The 23283-nt window shown below is 38.5% G+C and overlaps 1 protein-coding gene across 2 annotated transcripts in view; it reads right to left on the bottom strand.

Annotated features, from left to right (window-relative positions):
* cpne2 (copine II) overlaps positions 1–23283 on the bottom strand; it is a 291680-nt gene that overhangs the window by 102894 nt on the left and 165503 nt on the right. For both annotated transcript variants that reach the window (XM_039762970.1, XM_039762969.1), the window contains exons 9-10: positions 7405–7491; positions 6325–6384 (exon numbers count right to left, since the gene is read on the bottom strand). In XM_039762970.1, coding sequence (XP_039618904.1) covers positions 6325–6384; positions 7405–7491 — 147 coding nt within the window. The remainder of the gene's footprint in view (positions 1–6324; positions 6385–7404; positions 7492–23283) is intronic.

Genomic DNA, 23283 nt, shown 5'->3' on the forward strand with positions numbered 1-23283 from the left:
ACAGTACTTAGTACATGTATGTACATTTAGTGTCACTGTACACACATTTTACTGTATACAATTTTTCTTGCATTGTACGTATTTATTGCTGGTGGCCTGTCTATCGTAATGGCCGTAACATATGTGATGTCGGAGATGCTCGGTATATTTAAAATAATATTTAGGTTTTACTGTATATAAACAGTGTGTTTACATACATAATTTCAACGAATCTTACCTAATATCTAAGAATACAAAGGGTTTATGCTGTATAACTGTGTGGGAAATGTTTCTAAGAGTGTGGGAGAGTTTATAAGGGCTTAAAATATATAAAAAATAACCATATAAACATATGGTTTTTACTTTGCGGATTTTCACCTTTCGCGGGGGGTTCTGGAACCCAACCCCCGCGATCGAGGAGGGATTACTGTATAGTGCTTTCTTTAACTTGCGTCCAGGTGTTTGCAATCATTTCAATGGCTTCTTTGCGTTAATTTTCATCTCTTCCTGCCTACAAGTTATGCTGACGAGAATTTTTCTCAGCATTTCCTTGCAATAATACACTTTCAGGGTGCAAATGATGCCCAAATCCAATGGCTGAAGCATTGCTGTGCAATTGGGTGGGAGGAATTCAATGCGAACATTATCTAAATGTGGAAGACCCCCCCCTCCCCCCAACTCTCCACCCAACGGGAACAACACGCTGAAGTGCGTCTCGAAGTGCGATTGCAGTGTCTGTGGAAGATTGTTTGTCCGTTCCCGGGGCAGGGCAATAGCAGGCTCATAGTGCTGCAGTGAAGCGACACAGAAGCAAATCATAAAAGATTGGGGTCATGCTATAAGTCCCTGTCTTGCACACCAAAACATGAGGCTTAGTCTCAGTACTTTAGCAAAACCAGCTTTATTCAGCTTGAGACAGGAACGGCACGCTTATTTATTATTGTGTGATCTGCCACTCTGTTATACACAGACACAGCAGTCAGGTAGGATCGTGGCCAGGTCAGTGACCAAGTAATCTTGCATCACCCATCAATATCTTTTCTGTTTCCTTTGGCAGAGAGATGTAGCATAGCTGTGAGTGTGCTGTTGCCCCGGCAACAGATAGTTTTTCACAGACGCAGTGATCGCACTTCAGCGTGCTGTCTAGTTGTGGGAGGTCCCAAGAGAGTTTACAAACCTCATATTTTCTTGAATGAGTGCCGCATTAATAGGAATATTTCTTGAACGAGCATCACTCAACCACATAAAAACTGCTTTTTTGACGTCTTCAAATGCAGAAGTTCACATACGTTTGCAACCCAAGATTTTTCTTCTTTTTTTTGCTCGGTCTTACAAGAAACTTGACAGCGTCAATGGCGAAATTCCAAATTCACTGGCAACGTCTTTTTTCTTTTTGTTGCAATCGAGAGCTCCAAAAATGTAAAGTTTTTTTTCTAATATGAACTGTTATCATTTTTTGTGTCTGCTGTTTCTATAGGAAGGTGACAATGAGTTAAATTCTGATGGGTGTTTTTCAGATGTTGACGAGCAATAAACAAAAGGTATCATTGAAAACCGCAGGAAACAAAAAAGGCAAAAAAAAAAAAATTAGGAGGAAAATGCGAAGAAAGAAAAAAAATTAAAATGTTTCTGTTTGGGGTATCGTTGTGCACAACTGAGCTGCGGCCACAGAACTAACTGCTCTGTGGATGATTCATTCAGGCATTTCAAGGTCTTTTGGGTACTTCATTGTAGTGAAAGTATCTGATGAATGTACTTTGTAGTAATAAGATTTCTACAGACTTGTGTCATATGGGGAAACTGTCGGGACCATAAAAATACTTTGTTGTAATGAAAATTTTGTTGTAACGATATTCGTTGTAATGGAATTTTACCTGTAATGTTTGGTATCATCTGCATAAAAATGATAACCCAGTCCAAAGCTATAAACAATATGTCCAAGGGAAAGCATATAGATACAGAAGAGCTGAGGGCCGAGGACAGAGCTCTGAGGAACTCCTTGTTTGACTGATGCTGAGCTAGATCTGCTGTTGAGAAGACTAACCAGCTCTTGCCTATCAGTCAGATTGGACTGCTGCCATAAGCAAATCAGTTACCCGAAGCAAAGCAGTTTCACAGCTGTGCTGCGTTCTGAAACCACACTGAAAGGGTTCTATCAAATTATTAGAAGTTAAGTAATCGGTGAGTTGGGAGGCTACAACATGGTCATGAACTTTTGACAAAAAAGGTAAGTGAGAGCTGGGCTGAAAATTATTGAGATTGTCATCAACACCAGAGTTTTTTAACATTGGGGATATAGAAGTGATTTTAAAAGTGTCAGGTACAAAGCCATTGTCAAGTGATGTATTTATTATTGTTGTAAATGTTGGGATTATGGCATGAAGGCAGGATTTAAGAAGTGTGGTGGGGATGGGGTCCAGTACACAGCTTTGTACAAAGCAGGTCATTAACAAATGCAGATATGACTAGAGAAAATTTAGAAAAGGAGCCAGATGGAATGGGAAGACAGAAAGATGCTAGTTGTATTATTTACATCTTTAATTTTACTACGAAAAAATGGAGGAATTTTTCACACACTTCAGTAGAGGAGGTAATTGGGCCAGATGCAGGTTGAGGTAGTTTATAAACAGAAAACAAAACCCTCAGGTTATCATGGCCACTTACTGTTATTCTGCGATAATGCATGTTCTTGGGTGCAGTTAGTACATCTCTGGATATGCACAGTGAGGTCAGTCTTATGTGACATTTTCTTAAGGCATTAGCCAGCTGCTTTCATAAACTGTAATTCTGAATCATACCATGGAGTTGAACACTTAAAGAAAACTTCTTTATGTTTTAAAAGAGCTGTTGTATCCACTGTTGAATGAAGGGCTACAGTTATAGTAGTCAACAAGACTATCTAGTGTAATAATGGATAACAGGAAAAGATCAGAGATGGATCCAGCAATGATAGAAGGACAGATATTTTTTTAGGTTCCTGAAAGAAATTCAATGTTTACAGGAAAGAGGAGGGAGAGGTAATGAGACAGTGAAAAGTACTGCTTTATCATCAGAGAGTCTATAATTACTGCTATAAGTGTTCTCACAGATAAGCCACACGTGCAGATCATGTCCAATATATGACCACCAGAGTGGGTAGGAACATCATCATTTTGCACCAAACCAAAGCAGTTCAGTAAGGATAGGAATTTATTCCTTAGTTTACATGTAGAAAAGTCAATATGGATTTTGAATTCACCAAGAAGAATGAGTCTCTGGAAATGGGAATTAAGTGGGTTAGTAGTTCAGTTAGATCAGACAGGAAAGACACCTTGTATTTTGAAGGACGATAGAGAACAATAAGTAAGACAGGACCAGATTTCATTATTAGTTTAAAAGCCGGACACTCGAAAGGCATTGGTATAGAGTATACCTGACTACCTGAAGCTTCTAGTGTAGATTAACATATTTTTCCTTTGGGAAATCCCCATTTACAGGCCCCACTAATTAATATACTGTAGTGTTTCTGATTCCATTAAGGCTTTACCCGGCTCTATTATCCAGTAATATACAGTATCTGACAAGCCTGCCTTGGTCTATTCAAAGTTACAGGGCTGGGGTGTCTATAACGCCTGGAGGGACACAGTGACTGTAGGTTTTCATTCTGTCTAGTCTTAATTAGTGACCAGCTTTTGCAACTAATTAACTTATTTTGTCTTAATTTTAACTGACTTGCTATTTAAAACTTAGACCACTTAACTGTTTATTTTTCTCTTAATTAGCAGTGAAAATGAGTCAACACATAACCAGTTAATCTGTGTCTATCATTCATCACACAACATATGAAAACAAAGAAAGGTGAAGGTGTCAGTGACATTGATCTGCTCAAATCCACAAAACATTTTGACAGTACTACCAGAAAAAAAGTTTGGACCTGCAACCACTGCATTCCTACAGGATCAGAGTTGGACACCCCTGGGGTACAATTACGTATCAAGGCAGTAATAAACTTTAGGAAAAAATTCAATCTGAATGCCATGTAAGTCTTTTTATAGGTATATTAGGGGGTTCGCCCCTTTGCTCGCCAAAAACCACCCTAATAACCCCATATCCCCCACGGGCCTGCACTACATGCTAGCCAATTTGTGTCTGCCGCTCGCATTGTGAAGAGAGGGTCAGAATGCACTCCAAGGAGACGTGGTCGTTCCTCTGAAACCCCCTCTTAAACGGTGATACAATGGGAAACAAATATATATATATTTTTTACCTCCTCTCTCCTTGATCAGCTGCTGGTTGCTGCTGCAATATCACATGATCTAAATTTTGTGTGGCGCTTTGAACATTTAAAAGCCTGTACAGCAGCTGTCCTACTCTTTGTCTTTTATTTCCGGCCCGGGTGTGGTTAAATCTCTTGGCACAAAGTCTCGTCTCGCGGGACGTGAATTGTTGATATTTTTTTTGTTTATAATTTAAAATCGGAGTAAGAATCTCAAAATCTAACAACATTACATTAAAGTTTGTTAAATTCTGAAAAAAATGATACCAAACATATATATATATATATATATATATATGTAGGTTTTAAAATAACCCTGATTTAAATTGTGACAAAAAATGTGACATAAAAAGTCACATAAAATCGTTGCACAAAATCGTTACACTTTTAGGCTTAGGATTTTATATATATAGAGTAGATTAAGGACTCCAGGTTAAATTAGCAGCATAATCCTGAATGGAAATCAGATTCAACGATAACTTCTAGGAAATAAAAACACACATAGACACTACAAAAGAAGTGTCTAAATTTGGATTAAACCTGAGGCCAAAAGTTTTTGACAGAGCAATACCTACCTACCTACCTACAATGTCTGTCCATCTGTCATGCAAATACTGATCCTGGTCTTCACTGAAAGCTTATGACCTGATGCATTCTGGGTAGCAGAAGCATTAGCTGAGTGATCTGTGTATGTCTGTATCTTTCAACAAAATAATTAAGAAAGTGACATGACAAAGAGAAAGAGAGCAGCTGCATCTGCTGAGCATCAAGCAAATTGCAAAATGCAATTGCATGACAAAGAACATTAGAAATAGGATGAAGAAGAATAAGAGTAGCACCATCTGCTGAGAATCAAGTACATTACAGAAGATGATTAAGTAACTAAGACCAAGAATGAATAAGCAGAAAAGATGCTGACAAACACAGACAAGCAAGACGTAATCCTGAATATAGCCTGATTTGTTCTGGAAATAAAAAAACAGGTTCTGACAACCTGGTGGCCAACTACTACTGGGCAGAAACTTTTATTCTAATAAAAGCATGGTCCCCACCGGTCCATCTATTAATAACCCCCAGGACACAGTACATACTTATTCAGAATTAATAATCAAGTGTAAGTGTGGTATTTATTGATCACTGAATGTGACAAATAACTACATAACAGGAAGAAGGAAAAAGGAGACTAAGAACATCTGCTGAGCATCAATCTCATCACAGAAGGCCCTTAAGATACTGCAGCTGAGCAGCAGGCAGACACAAAAGTGCATTGTGATGCCAGACAAAATCCAGGATACAGAATGCAATAATGAGAACAACAGAGAAATGCAGGCCAACAAACAAGCACTACTTAGGAAAGTTACATCACCAAAGTAACTTGTGATCATTCTGAAGTTGAACATTTCATTGGTGAAAACAAAAGAATAGGTTGCCAAAATGGAAAAGTTCAACATGCTTTTTATGAAACCCCTTTATTTTAGCACTATAGGTCCATATATTTCACTAGTCTTGCTTAATTATTGCATCAGAGTCCAGGCAATGTAGACAAAGCAGGATGTGATATAAAATGTACTAAAACATTAGAGCATTTAAACTAGAGAAATATTGTTAATTCCTATCAAATGAGGATTAATAAAACATAGCTATATATTGCGATTTTTTTTTATTCACATATAAATGATGACTGAAACTTTCAAATATGTTGAATTATAATTATTTATTTCAACATAAATGATGACTGGAAATTTAAAATGTTGTTGATGTCACAACACAAAAAAGTATAATAAGCAATATTACAATAAAACTATAATGAAAAGACACGAACAGCACAGTAACAACAATAACATTCATTTCTATAACACATTTATAAACAAATGATGTAGAACAAAGTGGCTTACAAAATATCAAAGATGCTCTTAAGTGCAATGAAAAACAACTTAAGTAATACTAGGTAAGAATAATAATGTATAAATAGTATAAAAAAATTGCACACTTACATAAGATATATACTGTAATTAACAGAAACAGAGTCTCTAAATAACAGTTTAATGATAAAGTCATATAAAGGAATATAAATGAATTTTTCTACTTACAGTAAACATAAGTTGACAACCACCAAGGATGTAATCCAGAAAAGAGTAGTCTCTTGAAATCTGTGGAAATACAGCATAAAGACTGCACTAAATGTCTCAAAAGCCACATGAATAAGGGTCAAAATAAGCAATAAAATACTGTAGACAAACGCAATAGGTAAAACAACTTAGGAAACATGTGAACTCTAGGTAAATCTAAAAATTAAATAATTATCTTTAAAAAACAAACTGGAATTACTGCTGTAATTTACATGTAATTATTATGTGCCATGAATAATCAATGCCAGCATTTAGATATGAACATGCAGAAATTGATGATACACCATGTTACCGAAAATAAACCATCCTTTAAAGAGCTAAAGCAGGAACACAGAGTGTAGAACTGGAACTATTTTATAGATCAAAAATATCTTAACACATAATGGTGACAGGTTCCACAATACAGGAAGACCTTGGAGTAGCACCATTGTGTTTCCAAATTGAGAGGAGAAGTGGAGAGGGTTTGAGGAATGAAGTTAAGATGCCCTGTTTGCACCTCTTTCACAACTGTATGGTTCACTGAGAAAATAAAAGGGGTCAGTATAACCTGTTGTAGAGATTGTATCCCTTGGCCAGTTTGGGCTCACATTTGAGCAGCTAAAGGCTTATTTTTCAAAATGAATAAATATATAATTTTTACATGCATTGAATTTTCCTTGCTAATCTTAGGCAAAATAAGGGTTTAAGACAATAGTAAAGTCATTGTATGCCGTTTATTTTGAAAATAGGGAGGTAGTACTTGTTATTGCAAGGTTATCATTAAACATTAAAGCTTTTGGCTTTAGTTTTTTATTACTTATGTGTTAGATACTACAATTGCCCAAACAGCAGATTTAACCACAGGTGGGAAAAAAGTTTTGTTGCTTAGAATGACATACTTGAGCTATGACTTTAATTATATTCCAAGAGCTAATTTATGTTAGAGTTATTAAATTTGTTTAAAATAGTTTTTTTTTTGTTTCATACTGGAAGGATTTCAAGTTAACCTTGCTAATTTCAAATGAAATGTACAGTTTTAAAGGTGCAGTTGCAACATCTTACCCAACAAGATTTTACAATGATAATTCCAGAGTTCCTGTAGCTTTTCTTTTTCTTTTGCTTCTTTGGATTAAGGCACTCAAACTCTAACTGAAAAAAATAATATGGAATAGTAAATGTAGAGAACAACTTCACATTTTCTAACATATATACTGCTCAAAAGAATTAAAGGAACACTTTTTAATCAGAGTATAGCATAAAGTCAATGAAACTTATGGGATATTAATCTGGTCAGTTAAGTAGCAGAGGGGGTTGTTAATCAGTTTCAGCTGCTGTGGTGTTAATGAAATTAACAACATATGCACTAGAGGGGCAACAATGAGATGACCCCCAAAACAGGAATGGTTTAACAGGTGGAGGCCACTGACATTTTTCCCTTCTCATCTTTTCTGACTGTTTCTTCACTAGTTTTGCATTTGGCTACAGTCAGTGTCACTACTGGTAGCATGAGGCGATACCTGGACCCTACAGAGGTTGCACAGGTAGTCCAACTTCTCCAGGATGGCACATCAATACGTGTCATTGCCAGAAGGTTTGCTGTGTCTCCCTGCACAGTCTCAAGGGCATGGAGGAGATTCTAGGAGACAAGCAGTTACTCTAGGAGAGCTGGAGAGGGCCATAGAAGGTCCATAACCCATCAGCAGGACCAGTATCTGCTCTTTTGGGCAAGGAGGAACAGGATGAGCACTGCCAGAGCCCTACAAAATGACCTCCAGCAGGCCACTGGTGTGAATGTCTCTGACCAAACAACCAGAAAGACTTCATGAGGGTGACCCAAGGGCTCCATGTCCTCTAATGAGCCCTGAGCTCACTTCCCAGGAGCATGCAGCTCGATTGGCATTCGCCATAGAATACCAGAATTGGCAGATGCACCACTGGTACCCTGTGCTTTTTACAGATGAGAGCAGGTTTACCCTGAGCACGTGACAGAAGTGAAAGGGTCTGGAGAAGCCATGGAGAGCATTATGCTGCCTGTAACATCATTCAGCATGAGCAGTTTGGTGGTGGGTTAATGATTGTCTGGGGAGGCATATCCATGGAGGGTCACACAGACCGCTACAGGCTTGACAAAGGCACCTTGGCTGCCATTAGGTATCAGGATGAAATCCTTGGACCCATTGTCAGACCCTATGCTGGTACAGTGGCTCCTGGTGCACGACAATTCCTGGCCTCATGTGGTGAGAGTATGCAGGCAGTTCCTGGAGGATGAATGAATTGATACCATTGACTGGCCACCACACTTTCCTGACCTAAATCCAATAGAACACCTCTGGGACATTATGTTTCGGTCCATCCAAGGCCACCAGGTTGCACCTCAGACTGTCCAGGAGCTCAGTGATGCCCTGGTCCAGATCTGGGAGGAGATCCCCCACAACACCATCTGTCATCTCATTAGAAGCATGCACCGATGTTGTCAGGCATGTATACAAGAACACAGGGGCCATACAAAGTTCTGCGTATAATTTTGAGTTGCTGCAATTAAATTTTGGCAAAATGGACTAGCCTGCCACATAATTTTTTCACTCTGATTTTTGGGGCGTCTTTGAATTCAGGGCTCTGTAGGTTGATCATTTTCATTTCCATCAAACGATGTGGCATCCTTTCGTTCCTAACACATTACCCAGTCTATATCAGTATAGATATCCAGGATGATTTCTTTTTCCCATTGAGATCTGATGTGTTTTCAAAGTGTTCCTTTAATTTTTTTGAGCAGTTTATTTTCCTTGAATATGGCTAAGAAATTGTTTTCACATGTGTTCTCACAATTCATATCATCATTATTAGTTGTTAAACAAAAGTCAAATAGGTTAAACAGGATTGTAAAAATTGCAGTGGAAGGTGTTTTTGTGAAAATATGTATTGAAGAGTATCTTCAGCCCTGTGAGGAACAATAATAAACATAAATCAAGAAATCAACTAAATGGAGCCTTTATGACTAATTAAAAAGTGCTTCATTCCACAGCTGACTGAAAAAGAAAGGGAACAAGGAGGTTGAGTTCCCATCATAGCCAGCCACCAGGTAACCAACCACCCGGTAACCAACCACCCAGAAGCATGGAGATGAAAAGCCAATCCCTGATACTGGGGCCAGATGCTTTGTTTATTGTCAGTGTAATAAGTTCAAGAAGAGTTAAGTTATATAAAGGTTTCCAAGAGATAACAGAAGCAGAAAAGGGGTATTTCCAGCAAGAGACCTGTGCCAGTTTGGCAGTAATGATATCAATCTCTGGATCGGACTGAGAGAGAGTGTGGAAAGGTCCCGGCTAAGGAAAATATGAGGGGAGAGAGCAATTTGGACAGTGAGGATAGGAGAGGGAATTTGAAACACCAATCCAATAGAGAGAGACAGTGGGACAGACCCAAAACATGAGAAGGATGATACTGGGAACATTTATGGAGAAGAAGTGACAAAGAGGATTAGTGGATAAACCCCCTGAAGCAATGCACAAAATTAAACTGAGTATGCTGATGATTGGGGTTCTAGGAGGACAGAGTAATATTCTTAAAGGCGTCTTGTCTTGTCTTTCATTATGATCCAATGGAAGATGGGAGAGCACGTTGCCACATTGAGTACAAGGACAAGGACTTCTAGGAGGCTTTGCAGAGTGCAGCAAATAGGAGTTGCAACTGGTTTTTTATGTGATGAGTGGGGAAAGAGGAGGAAATTGACGCACCACAATCCTTAAGAACAGACATCGGCTGAAGATAAAAGAAAAAGAAGAGGAAGGAATGGAAAACCTGGATCTGAAGTGCCTGAAACATCTGCAGTCCTGTGTCAAAAACATTTGTCAGTGTGATAATACCTTAAACAGACCAGTTCAGAAAAAAAAGCTTAATCAATTAATGAAGAAAGCTTAATTTAAAATGGGGGTATTTGAGTGTCCAATGAGACAGTAAGCTAAACGCTTATCTATATCATGCCAAGACTCAAAGCATAAAGAAAAAAGTACCAAAGTTAGAAATAATGGACTTTAGCTTTAAGGACAGGAAAGCGAGAGTATGAAAAGTATGGCTGGAAATAAGCCAGTGTATGATGGAAAACTAAGATGGGGGATTGGCAGGAGTGTCAAAACAGTTCCAGACAGGAATTAGGATTTAAGACCAATGATAAAGTTCCGAATTAGGATTTAAGACCAATGATAAAGTTCCAAATCAGCACGTGAAACCCCACCATCTGTTTTGGACAAGGGCAGAATGTTTAATATGAAGTCCTTTGCTGTTCCAAATAAATTTGAAGGGAGGGGTTCAAAGGAAGCTTTGACCTAACAAAGTTCATACTGTATGAGGAACAATATTTACTTTAATATCAACCAAGGGAGAACAGAAAGATACAGGAATATGTGCCCAGACAGAGAAGTCTTTAATGCTTTAAAGGGTAAGGTTATAATTGAAGGCGACTGGAGGGCTGAATCTATTCTTATCAGAGATACTCTCTTGGTTCTGTTGTTCAACTTTTATTTTAAATGTACCTATTTTTAATACCCGCAGAACACCATTGCTTTAAAGTAGTATACCTGGGAGCTTATTTGCCTCTGTTTAAAGCAATGAAATCAGGGGACATTATTTCAGCATGAACCTAACTTAGAAACTGAAATTTCAAAAGATTTACAGCGATCAGCTATAACATTAAAACCAGTAAAGGGAATAACATTTGATTATTTCATTACACCTGTCAAGGTATGTAATATATTGGGCAGCAAATGAACAGGTGATGTGGTGGAAAAATAAGCAAACATAAGAATCTGAGAAACTTTGTTAAGGGCCAAATTGTTATGGCTAGACAACAGGGTCAGAGCATAGGGGTGTTCCCAATATGCAGTGATAAGTACCTACCAAAAGTGGCCTTGGAAGGACAACCGGTAAACCAGAAATAGGGTCACGGAAGCTGAAGGCTCATTGATAAGCTTAGGAAATGAAGGTTAGCCTATCTAGTCCAATCCCACAGAAGAGCTACTGTAGCACAAATTTTTGGAAAACTTAATGCTGACCATAAGAGAAATGTGTCAGAACACACAGCGCTTGCTTGCTGTGCATGGAGCTACCATCGACAGGTCGGAGTGCCCATGCTGACCCCGTCCACTGCCAAATGGGCACATGAGCTTCAGAAGTGGACCATGGAGCAATAGAAGAAGGTTACCTGGGTCCTCATGCATAACACCATGCGTAGAATTCACACTAAAACGGACAAAAGTGGAACTGTGGAAAGGCACAAAAAAATTCAGATGCACAAAACCGTGCATAAGCCAACTTCCATGCACTTCTGCTCCATAAATCCCGGTCAGCGTGAAAAGTAACGCACATACACGTGTCTGCTGTTACACCCTAACTCCTCCTATAATTTTGCATATTTTAACATGCAAATCAATATAACTCACATTTAGTATTTGGTTAAAAGACAATTGCAAAAGCATAAGAATAAAAGAACTTTAACGAATGCGAATTGGAGGCAAGGAAAAACATACTATTTGTTGGCTTAAGCAGTGGTATAAACAACAAAAGGAAGTTGATCGAGTGATATAGTGGTGGAGAAACTAGAAAGTTCAAGTTTGGAAAGTCGCACAGTACCCGAAATAAAAAAGAAGTGGTCAGATATCAAAGTCACTGTGAAAAGGAGAGTCATAGTCCATCATCTGAGTCTCATACAGAAGCATATTAGAGTACAGAGAATACCATTATATTGTTACAGGTTGATTGCATTCAGATGCCTTAAATTTATTTTCTTTATTTTTTTAAAAGCATTTTATTAATTTTATTAAAATCAAATAACATTCCATACAAACAAGTAAAGTTTAACAAAAGTAGGTTCGAAACAAATCAACCACCACCCATGAGAAAGAGAGCTAGGTCAGCAGAGTAAATCTTCTTATATAATATGCTTACTGTGGCTATCCATTTGTCTGTACAGGGTTTTAAATTACCTGTAGCTCGCAAACCGTTTGACCTATTGACCTGAAATTTGGTTCACATATACTACGTGACATCTACTATCTGCTTTTGGGGTGATGATTGACCTCCAAGGTTATTCCTCTTTTTATTTTAATTTTATTTTATTGTACAGGGTGGGCTATTTATATGGATACACCTTAATAAAATGGGAATGGTTGGTGATATTAACTTCCTGTTTGTGGCACATTAGTATATGTGAGGGGGGGAAACTTTTCAAGATGGGTGGTGACCATGGTGGCCATTTTGAAGTCGGCCATTTTGGATCCAACTTTTGTTATTTCAATAGGAAGAGGGTCATGTGTCACATCAAACTTATTGGGAATTTCACAAGAAAAACAATGGTGTGCTTGGTTTTAGTGTAACTTTATTCTTTCATGAGTTATTTACAAGTTTCTGACCACTTATAAAATGTGTTCAATGTGCTGCCCATTGTGTTGGATTGTCAATGCAACCCTCTTCTCCCACTCTTCACACACTGATAGCAACACACGGGAGAAATGCTAGCACAGGCTTCCAGTATCCGTAGTTTCAGGTGCTGCACATCTCGTATCTTCACAGCATAGACAATTGCCTTCAGATGACCCCAAAGATAAAAGTCTAAGGGGGTCAGATCGGGAGACCTTGGGGGCCATTCAACTGGCCCACGATGACCAATCCACTTTCCAGGAAACTGTTCATCTAGGAATGCTCGGACCTGACACCCATAATGTGGTGGTGCACCATCTTGCTGGAAAAACTCAGGGAACGTGCCAGCTTCAGTGCATAAAGAGGGAAACACATCATCATGTAGCAATTTCGCATATCCAGTGGCCTTGAGGTTTCCATTGATGAAGAATGGTCCCACTATCTTTGTACCCCATATACCACACCATACCATCAATTTTTTTGTTCCAACAGTCTTGGAGGGATCTATCCAATGTGGGTTAGTGTCAGACCAATAGCAGTGGTTTTGTTTGTTAACTTCACCATTCACATAAAAGTTTGCCTCATCACTGAACAAAATCTTCTGCGTAAACTGAGGGTCCTGTTCCATTTTTGTTTTGCCCATTCTGCAAATTCAGTGCTCCGATCTGGGTCATCCTCGTTGAGATGCTGCAGTAGCTGGAGTTTGTAAGGGTGCCATTTGTGAGTAGCTAATATCCGTCGAAGGGATGTTTGAATAATGCCACTCTCCAGTGACATGCGGCAAGTGCTACGCTGTGGGCTCTTGCTGAATGAAGCTAGGACAGCCACTGATGTTTCTTCATTAGTGACAGTTTTCATGCGTCCACATTTTGGCAAATCCAACACTGAACCAGTTTCACGAAACTTAGCAAGCAGTTTGCTAACTGTAGCATGGGAGATGGGTGGTCTCGTAGGGTGTCTTGCATTGAAATCTGCTGCAATGACCCGGTTACTGCGTTCACCAGACATCAACACAATTTCTATCCGCTCCTCACGTGTTAACCTCCGCGACATGTCACTGGCTGTAAACAAAGAGAAACTTGTAAATAACTCATGAAAGAATAAAGTTATGTTAAAACCAAGCACACCATTGTTTTTCTTGTTAAATTCCCAATAAGTTTGATGTGTCACATGACCCTCTTCCTATTGAAAAAACAAAAGTTGAATCCAAAATGGCCGACTTCAAAATGGCCACCATAGTCACCACCCATCTTGAAAAGTTTCCCCCCTCACATATACTAATGTGCCACAAACAGGAAATTAATATCACCAACCATTCCCATTTTATTAAGGTGTATCCATATAAATGGCCCACCCTGTAGAATCAACTCTCTGCAGTGGCCAGCAGGGCGGCCATGCGGCACCTGCGTACGGGTGCCGTTCTCATCCCTACCATCTTCGACCATCACTTCCCCTTACCTTTTCATATCTTAAATCATTCTTGAGGCAGATTGAAGACTTAAGTGCCAGCTTAAGTAAAAAATTAAGGAAAACGTACTAAGTAATTGCAACACAAACACTGACTTAATCAGTTTTAACGCGAAAGGATGCCGACAAAAGAAGTGAAGAAGCAGCCCGCTAGGGTGGAGAAAAGACAAGCTGCTCAGGAAGCAGCAAGCACAGCAACCTCTGAGCAAACAAATGGTAAACGTACAGAGAAAGAGAACGAAATGTATTCATTGCACGTTATTGTGCAGTGCATTGTTACTGGTCTTTAATAATAGTAAAAATATGTAGATAAATAAATGAATAAAAATGAATAGAATAAAAAAGAGGGGAGAGAATCTGCTTCCTCAATGCTTTAAATGCCTGTTCTAAAATTTTATTGATCAGATCCTGCCAGGTTTTGAAAAAGTTTTGTACAGATCCTCTAAGTGAGAATTAGATTTTTTCCAATTTTAGATAATATATAATATCAGTTATTCACTGACTAAAAAGAGGTGAGTTAGAATTCTTCCAGTTAAGCAAAATAAGCCTATGTACCAATAGTAAAGTAAAGGCAATTACAGTTTGTTTGTCCTTCTCCACTATAAGCCCATCTGGAAGCAGTTTGTTTGTCCTTCTCCACTATAAGCCCATCTGGAAGTACACCAAACACAGCTGTTAGTGGATTAGGAGAGATTGTGACGCCAAGGCTGTCTGAAAGGCATTTAAAGAATTTTGTCCAAAATGATGTTAATTTGGTGCACGCCCAAAACATGTGGCCCAATGAGACTGGAAATTGATTGTAAAGTTTGCAGGTTGGATCTTGCCCTGGAAACATTTTGGACAATTTTAAACGAGGCAGATGTGCTCGATATTTAATTTTAAGTTGAATAATTGTATGCTTTGAGCATATGGAGCTCGAGTGAATTCTGTGCGTTGCTGCCTTCCATTCCCTTTCTAAGATGTTGAGTGAGAGATCCTTTTCCCACTGTACTCTGGGATCTTTGAAAGGAGGCACTTTAAAATGTTTTTATATATTACGGAAATGCTGTCCCCAAGACTGATCAATATTTCTTCCGGAATAGAGGTAAGTGGGAAATGAGGGATATTGGGTAGGTTTTGTTTGACAAAGTTTCTAATTTGAAGGTAGTGAAACAACTGCGTTGCTGTAAAATAAAACTTAAGAGTGTAATTGTTCGTAGGATGCAAAGACTTTGTCTATATACAGATCTCTAAATGATTTAATCAAAATGTTTATTGAGGTACAAAGCAAGGAATATAAAGAAGAACTGCAGGATTTTACTTCTATTGTGGACCAAGCCTGTGACTGTTCATCTATTTGTGTCAATGTCCAGGTTTTTATACCTTGTATATTCACCACCTAGTAATAACATTGAAAGTTAGGTAAACCCATGCCACCTTCTTCCTTAGGTCTTGTGGGGTCGCCCTTTGGATACTTGGAAGTTTTGAATTCCAAATAAATAAGGTTATATTTGAATCTAATTTCTTAAAAAATGTTTTATTGATTATATTGGAATGTTTTGAAATAGAAAGAGAAGCTTAGGAAGGATATTCATTTTGACAATAATAATTCTTCCAGCTAAAGTGAGATGGAGGGTAGACCATCTATGCAAGTCTTGCTTAATTTTTTCCATGTAGACAGCAAAATTTTGTTGATAAAGAGCTTTATATTTATTTGTGATGTTTACGCCTAGGTATTTAAACTGATCTGCAATGATAAAAGGGAAAGTGTCCAATCTAATATTTTGTGCTTGAGAATTCACTGGAAAGAGCATACTTTTTTTTCAAATTAATTCTGAGACCAGAAATCTTTTGAAATTCTGTTAGTGCTGTTAGGACTGCAGTTACAGTATTTTGTGGATCAGATATATACTGTACCATATCATCTGTATATAGAGAAATTTTCTGTTCAAGTCGTTCTCTGATAAACCCTTTTATCTCATAAGCATTTTGACAGTGAACTGCCAGTGGCTCAGGTAGTTCCATTCAACCATATCAAATGCTTTTTCTGCATCCAGCGATAATAATATCTCTGGGATGTTTGACTTTATGGGTGAGTATATCACATTAAACAGGCATAGGAGATTGGACGCTAAGTGTCTGTCTTTAATAAATCCATTTTGGTCTTGTGATATTACCAAAGGAAGCACTTTCTCAATCCTTCTAGCAAGGACTTTGGAGAGTATCTTTACATCATTATTCAAAAGTGAGATTGGTCTGTATCATGTGCATTGTAACAAGTCTTTATTTTGCTTAGGAAAGACGGTAATTAAAGCTTGACAAAAAGTTTGAGGTACAATTTTATTGTCTTTAGCTTCTATAAATGTTGCTAATGAAAGGGGAGCTAGCTTAATTGAGAATATTTTATAAAATTCAGCAGGGGTAGCCATCAGGGCCTACTGTTTTCCAACTATGAAGTGAGTTTACAGCATCTAGTAATTCTGATAGTGCCAGAGGTTTATCCAATTCCTCTGCACTGAGAGTACAGTGGAACCTCGGTTCACGAACGTCCCGGTTCACGTACAACTCGGTTCACAACCACACACTTGGTATACGAACAAGCCAGGTTCCCTTGCCTGCTTGCAAGCTGAGCTGAAAGAGAGAGAGAGAGAGAGCGAGCGAGCACGTGCCTGCTGAGAAGGGGGAGGAGGAGATTGCTTCACGTGTTTGCTGAACAAGCCAGTTTCCCTTGCGTCCTCAGTTGAGAGAGAGAGAGAGAGAGCAAGCGAGAGCAGCGTGCCTGCTGGGAAGGGGAGGAGGAGATTGCTGCACGTGTTTGCCTGCCTATCTGTAGGCTGTAGTGCAAGCGAAACCATCCCCCCTCCCCCCACAGGCAGCCTGAGAGAGAAAGAGAGCTGCCATGCTTTTTCATTTAAGCAAAGCCGCTCCTTGAGCATTGTTTTCAATAAGACGTGCACTCTCTTTGTGCTCTACAGTATTTTGTGTGCTTTTGCAGTTAACTACAGTATGGCTTCTAGGCAAGTGGAGAGTGGTCAAAAGAAAGTTTTGAAGAAAATTGAAATCGAAGTAAAGAAAGAAATTACAAAAGGTGGAAAAACTGTTTACCAGTTTACTCATTTACCAATCGGAGAACCCTCGTGCTTTCAAGCAGCATAATGTAAACAAAGCCAGACTGCCAGTAATGTGGAGGGTCACAAGAACGTTCTTTTTGGAATGGCCGCATGAGGCTTTCACTCCCACCAGCTAAACAGCTAAAAGCACCAGAAACGCAAGAAATCACAAGAGAGAAAACACCTGAAGGAAAACACTTCATGCCAGAACTCGTTTCATGCAAGGTTAGTTTTCTTGGTGGTTTTTGTATTACGGATTTTTCAAAAGTAATTTTTTTAGTTCATAATGCGATTTGTTGCAATGTTATTTTTTTCTTTTTTCAAATGTTCGCTTTTTTCCTTGTGCTTACAACTCATGAAAGGTTTACAGATGGAGTTTTTCATAGCGCGATTAGGTGCGATGTTACATTTCTCTTTTCAAATGTTCGCTTTTTCCTTGTGCTTAAAACTCATTAAAAATTGTTTACATGGAGGACTTCATCGTGTGATTTGTTGCAATGTTACTTTTTTGGTTGCTTGCGAGTTGGTTTTTAAATGAAGTTCGGATTTGTGCAATGTTTTTTTCGGCTGTGCTTAAAACTCATTTTAAAAACATTGTTTACAGCGATCAGGCTTTAGGTTTAATAGCGTGATCTCCTGCAATCTGACTTTTTTGTTTGCTTGTGAGTTGGTTTTTGCAAGCGCTTCGGATTTGTTCCTTTTTTTTCTGCTGTGCTTAAAACTCATTTTAAAAAAAATGCTGCGCGAGCACGTGCTACAGAGAGATTAGAGAGCACTAGCGAGCAAGCGCAGATAGAACTTTTGTTTGCTTGTGAGTTGGTTTTTGCAAGCGCTTCGGATTTGTTACTTTTTTTTCTGCTGTGCTTAAAACTTTTGAACAACACTGTTTACAGCGATCAGGCTTTAGGTTTAATAGCGCGATCTAGGGAGGGAGGCAGGTAGGGAGGGAGGGGCTTTGGTGGTGTGTGTGCTCCAGAGAGAGAGCGCGAGCGAGCCAGCTCGTGTAGCTGATCAGGGAGCCTGGGTGTTTTGTGTCAGTGTTATTCAATGTTTTTACATTAGTTTACTATTACACTGTGGATTCTATGGTGTAATTAACTATATTTGTGCTTAATCTTTACATATTTTTACATATTTACATACAGTTTGTACGGTCTGGAACGGATTAATTGTATTTACATACAATCCTATAGGGAAAACTGCTTCGGTTCACAACCAACTCGGTTTACGACCAAAGTTTTGGAACGAATTATGGTCGTGAACCGAGGTTCCACTGTATATAGTTGTGGTATCTGTAATGCATCCAAAAATCCATTAGGTTGTGTCTTGTCTTTTTTAAACTCAGTAGAATATAAGGACTTGTAGTTGTCTCTAAATGTGTGCATTATATTTTTATGATCAGTGATTTTGTCTCCGTCTGTGTTGGTAATTGCTGTGATTACATTGCGAGCTTCCTGCTTGTGGATTTGTTGAGCTAAAATCTTATTAGCTTTTTCTCCATGTTCATAGTAATGATGTCTTGATTTAAAAATAAGTTGTTCTGTTTCTTTACTTGTCAAGAGGTTGAGTTCTGAATGCAGAGCCTGTCTTTTCCTACAAAGTGCTTCATTTGGACGCATGTCATGTTCTTGATCTATTCTGGTAATTTCACTGATTAATTCCAATTTATTTTTGTGGGAAAGATATGAGATAATCTGTCCTCTTAAGAAAGCCTTCAGAGTTTCCCAGACTATTCCTGCAGAAACCTCTGAGGATATATTTGCCGCTACAAAATAATCAATTTGTTTGTATATAAATTCTGTACAATTCTTGTTTGCTAATAAAAGTGTGTTAAGACACCATCTGCGAGATGAGTATGTGAGGCATAGTGATTTTAGCTCCATGATCAAAGGAGCGTGGTCAGAGATAACAGTAGCTACGAACTTACAAGATTTAATTGTAAGTAAGAAATTATTATCTATAAGAAAATAATCAATTCTTGAGTAGCAGTGATGCACTGGTTGAGTGGAAGGAATGTGCTTTTGTGCTTCAGGGGTTTGATAAGATGTGATCAGTTACAAACTGTGTGATTGTTTTTGCAGTGTTAGGAGCTTGGTAGGTGACCTAGATGCCTTAAATTTAAAAACAATATAAGGTTAATATCAGTGTATTTGATAACGCAATGTCAGGGATGTGAATCTAAAAAAGTAAGGGAGACCACACAGGAACAATAGCACTGCTTTGACGCTGGGCCGGCCAGTTTGCAAAACTGAGCAGAAAACGTACGTACGCAATAGATTATATGTGAATCATATTTTCTTTTAGATCACTAGTGGGCTCCGTCCCCTGCTCGCTTTGCTCGCCCACCCCCGTGTTTGGTTTACTAGATATACAATTTAAAGAGATTGTTAGTTTCATGTGAATTGTTACATATGCATTGTTTTCACTTTTACTTTAAAAACTTTGTTAAAAACAATACTTGTCCTTTCCGGCCCCGTGCGTGGTTACATCTCTTTCTCGCCAGACGTATAATGCTGCTCGCGTTGTGAAGGAGGGTGCGGCTGGACGCATGCTAAGGATATGCCGTCGGATCATCTGCTGTCTTTTTGCTGCTTGTGAGCTGCCTGTTATGCTTGTCGCATGTCATTATTTTAAGAGCTGGGAGTGCATGATGCTTGTCTGCCAAAAGCAATCCAACAACTGCTAGGTTAGATGTCTGATGAGATGTTTTAAATGATGGCTCACTGCCTTGTCTCACGTGACATTGTAAAAACAATACTTGTCCTTTATTTCTGGCCCCGGGCTTGGTCAAATCTCTTTCTTGCAGGACGTATAACGCTGCTCGTGTTGTGAGGGGGGGGCAGCTGCTGTCACGCTGCCCTTCGATCATTTTAAAGCCTGTACAGCCACTTTCCTTTTTGCCACTTTGTGTCTCTGCTGCTCACGTTGTGATCGCTTCTCCGTGATCATAAATATACACCTGACCGAATTGTGTTTTCTTTGAAATTAAACTTGTAGTGGCTTTAACTGTTGCGGGACCACAGATTCTCATATCGTATGGTCCATTATTGTGTAAATCTACGTTTTGTTCATTGAATGATGCGAATGTGAAAGGACTTTGTTTTCTGATCTTTGCCTTTTATTTCTGATCTTGCTTTGTCCTGCTATTTTTTTCAATTACACCTGGTCCTGATGATTAATTTTATTTTGTTTGCACTAATGCGATCTTTTAGTCATCGACGTTTCATTTATAACGTATTGTCCTTTATACGCTTTATATGCACTGAGACCCCTGTATCTGTGTGTGCTGCGTGCCTTTACAGTACTGATTTTTTTTGCTGGCCATGCTCTGATATTGTTTGTAAGTAGGGCGTGTCTTGCAAGAATCTCATGTTCTATATCCCCGCAAGACGCTCTGTGGCCATTCTCTTTCCTCTCATGGGTCTATTATTTGTCTTCCATGATCTTAACACGAAGATCACATATCGTCTCCTAGTCATTCACTCCCACAGGATTTTTTTTTATAATAGAGAGATATGGATAGCCGTGTGCATGTATGTTGCTTTCCTAGGGAAAAGATTGCAGCCGGATGTAAAACGGGAAGAAAGTGAGTCAGCAGAGCCAGTGTTATACTAGGAAACCTTGGGTCTTGGCATTCATTAGGCACCATGTAGCTAAAAATTGTTACAGACCATATACACAACTTCAAAGCAATAGTATACCCTGACGACAGTGTCCTCTTTCAGCAGGATAATGGACCCTGCCACGCTGCAAAAATTGTACAGGAATAGTTTAAGGAAATTCCCCAGATCTCAATCTGATTGACCACCTATGGGATGTGCTTAAAAAACAAGTCTAATCCACTGAGGTCCCACCTTGCAACTTATAGTACTTAAAAGTTCTGCAGCTAACGTCTTGGTGCCCAGTACCACAGAACACCTTTTAAGGTCTTGTGGTGACCATTCATCGATGGGTCAGAGTAATTTGGTGACACAAGGGGGCCTACAGTACACAATACTAGGCAGGTTGTTTTAATGCTGTGGCTGACCTGTGTATGTAAAGTGGGTTAAAAACATATTAAATTTAAAAGATTTATTTTCTGTTAAGTAAAATGAGCGTAACATGGCATAACATTTATAAAATCATTTTAAATTGCCAAAATCATTGACAATAGAAATAACATACTCAAAAGAGCATTCATTTACACAGTATTAACAGACTTGTACCTTCTAACTTGTCTGATCTTTGCAGGTGAAAGCACAATGAAAATGACATGAAACTGTGGTCTCCCAAGCCCATTTTCTTCTCCTCCCATTGTCACTTAGAAAAAGCCTCAGAATTTGCTTAGTTTTGCAGTACTAGTAAGATACTTTATTAGGTACCATATACTATAATTAGCCATGCAGAACTTTAAAATGTGTTTCACTGTGCATAAAATAATTACAGTAGTTCAGTTAAAACTGATAATTATGTATAAGATCTTGGCAATAGACCCTGCAGGTCGCCTACCTTGAATATGCTGCTACTAGAATAGGCTCTGGTTCTTTAAAAGCCTTGAATGTCCTGATATTTTCTAAAACCAGCATTTGTGTACAGCTGAATAGCAGGTCTGGTTTGAGGTGTGATTAGAGTGGAGAGAAAACTGCCTGTGCATAAACAAACTTACCAGATACCAAGTACTACCCACTTAATTCCACACAAATGTGAATTACTTGTTCACATTAAATTTCTTTTGTATGGGTAAATTCTGGCTTAGTGGTCCTCCAGTCATTAATCAAATACCTAATGGTTCTTGGCTTAGAACCATCTTGGAATTTCAGAGGAAGTGCTTAAAAAAGTGACCAAGGATAGGCTGGCCTGCTCTACCCAGCTTAGTATCATCCTATTTGAACCTCTTTAGGAAAGGAGAACTAAAAGTAAAGTGAAGTGAAAAGTAAATTCATGTTTTACAAAGACACACAGCCCTCTCTCACTTTGCTTCAAAGCTGAAATACTGATATCATTTAATAATGAGTTTGGCAAATATGGCGGTAAGACCATCCACAAAGTAAATTAACTAAAAAAGGTAACTGTTCTACAGAATTTAATACAGAAAGGGGACCTAAATATATATACTATGGATGTTTAGATGCCATATGAGCCCTTTTGGGGAAAGCTGGCCTTTGGAGTTGTATGAAAGAATAGACTTCATGCTAGAAATAACACAAAAAACAAACAAAAAACACCTAGGCAAAAGAAGAGAGGCAACTACTTGCCTTCAATAGCATCTCCTGAACATTAGATCTGTTCTAGAAGAGGTTAAGTGTACATTTGTATTTTAGAGTTGATATATGATGGGAACTGACAGCAAAGAACTATTCAGAAAGGTATTACTACTAACAGCCCAAGCTAAGAATAAACAATGTGGTAAAAGGTGTATTTCTTAGTGGGACACTTAATGAGATATTATCAGTATAATTACATTTTCAGTATGTACACAGAATACAGTACTTTATGTGTGTAATAATTAACATTACTGGTACTGAATATTAAACAGGTGGTGTTCTTTATCATGCTGTAGGGATCACTGAAATTAAGGAAATATAAACATTAACATTAAAGACAAAGCACAGAATGGGCAGCACACTGATATCCAGTTGCTCTGAATTTTGATTAAACCCTTTGGCTATATGGATGAGAAATATAAAGTCAGCGTTCACTTTCTTAGGTGCATCTGTTCAGTAGCACAAAAAGAGTTAATCATGTGACTGAAATTCATTGTGCAGCATATAGACATGTTTCAGATGTTTTCATGCATAGGCAAAATACATGATATAAGCAGGCTGTGATGTGATTGTTGGTGCCAGACATGGTGGTTCTAGCATTTCAGAAAAAGATGCTTTTCTGGGCTTTTGACACAGCTATCTCTAGACTTTACATATAATATTGCAATACTCAAAGAAACATCCAGTGGCTGTTCTGAAGGTAAAAGCACATTGTTAAGGAGGAAGATCAG

The sequence above is a fragment of the Polypterus senegalus genome, chromosome 9 (genome assembly GCF_016835505.1).
Source record: "Polypterus senegalus isolate Bchr_013 chromosome 9, ASM1683550v1, whole genome shotgun sequence".
Lineage (NCBI taxonomy): Eukaryota > Metazoa > Chordata > Cladistia > Polypteriformes > Polypteridae > Polypterus > Polypterus senegalus.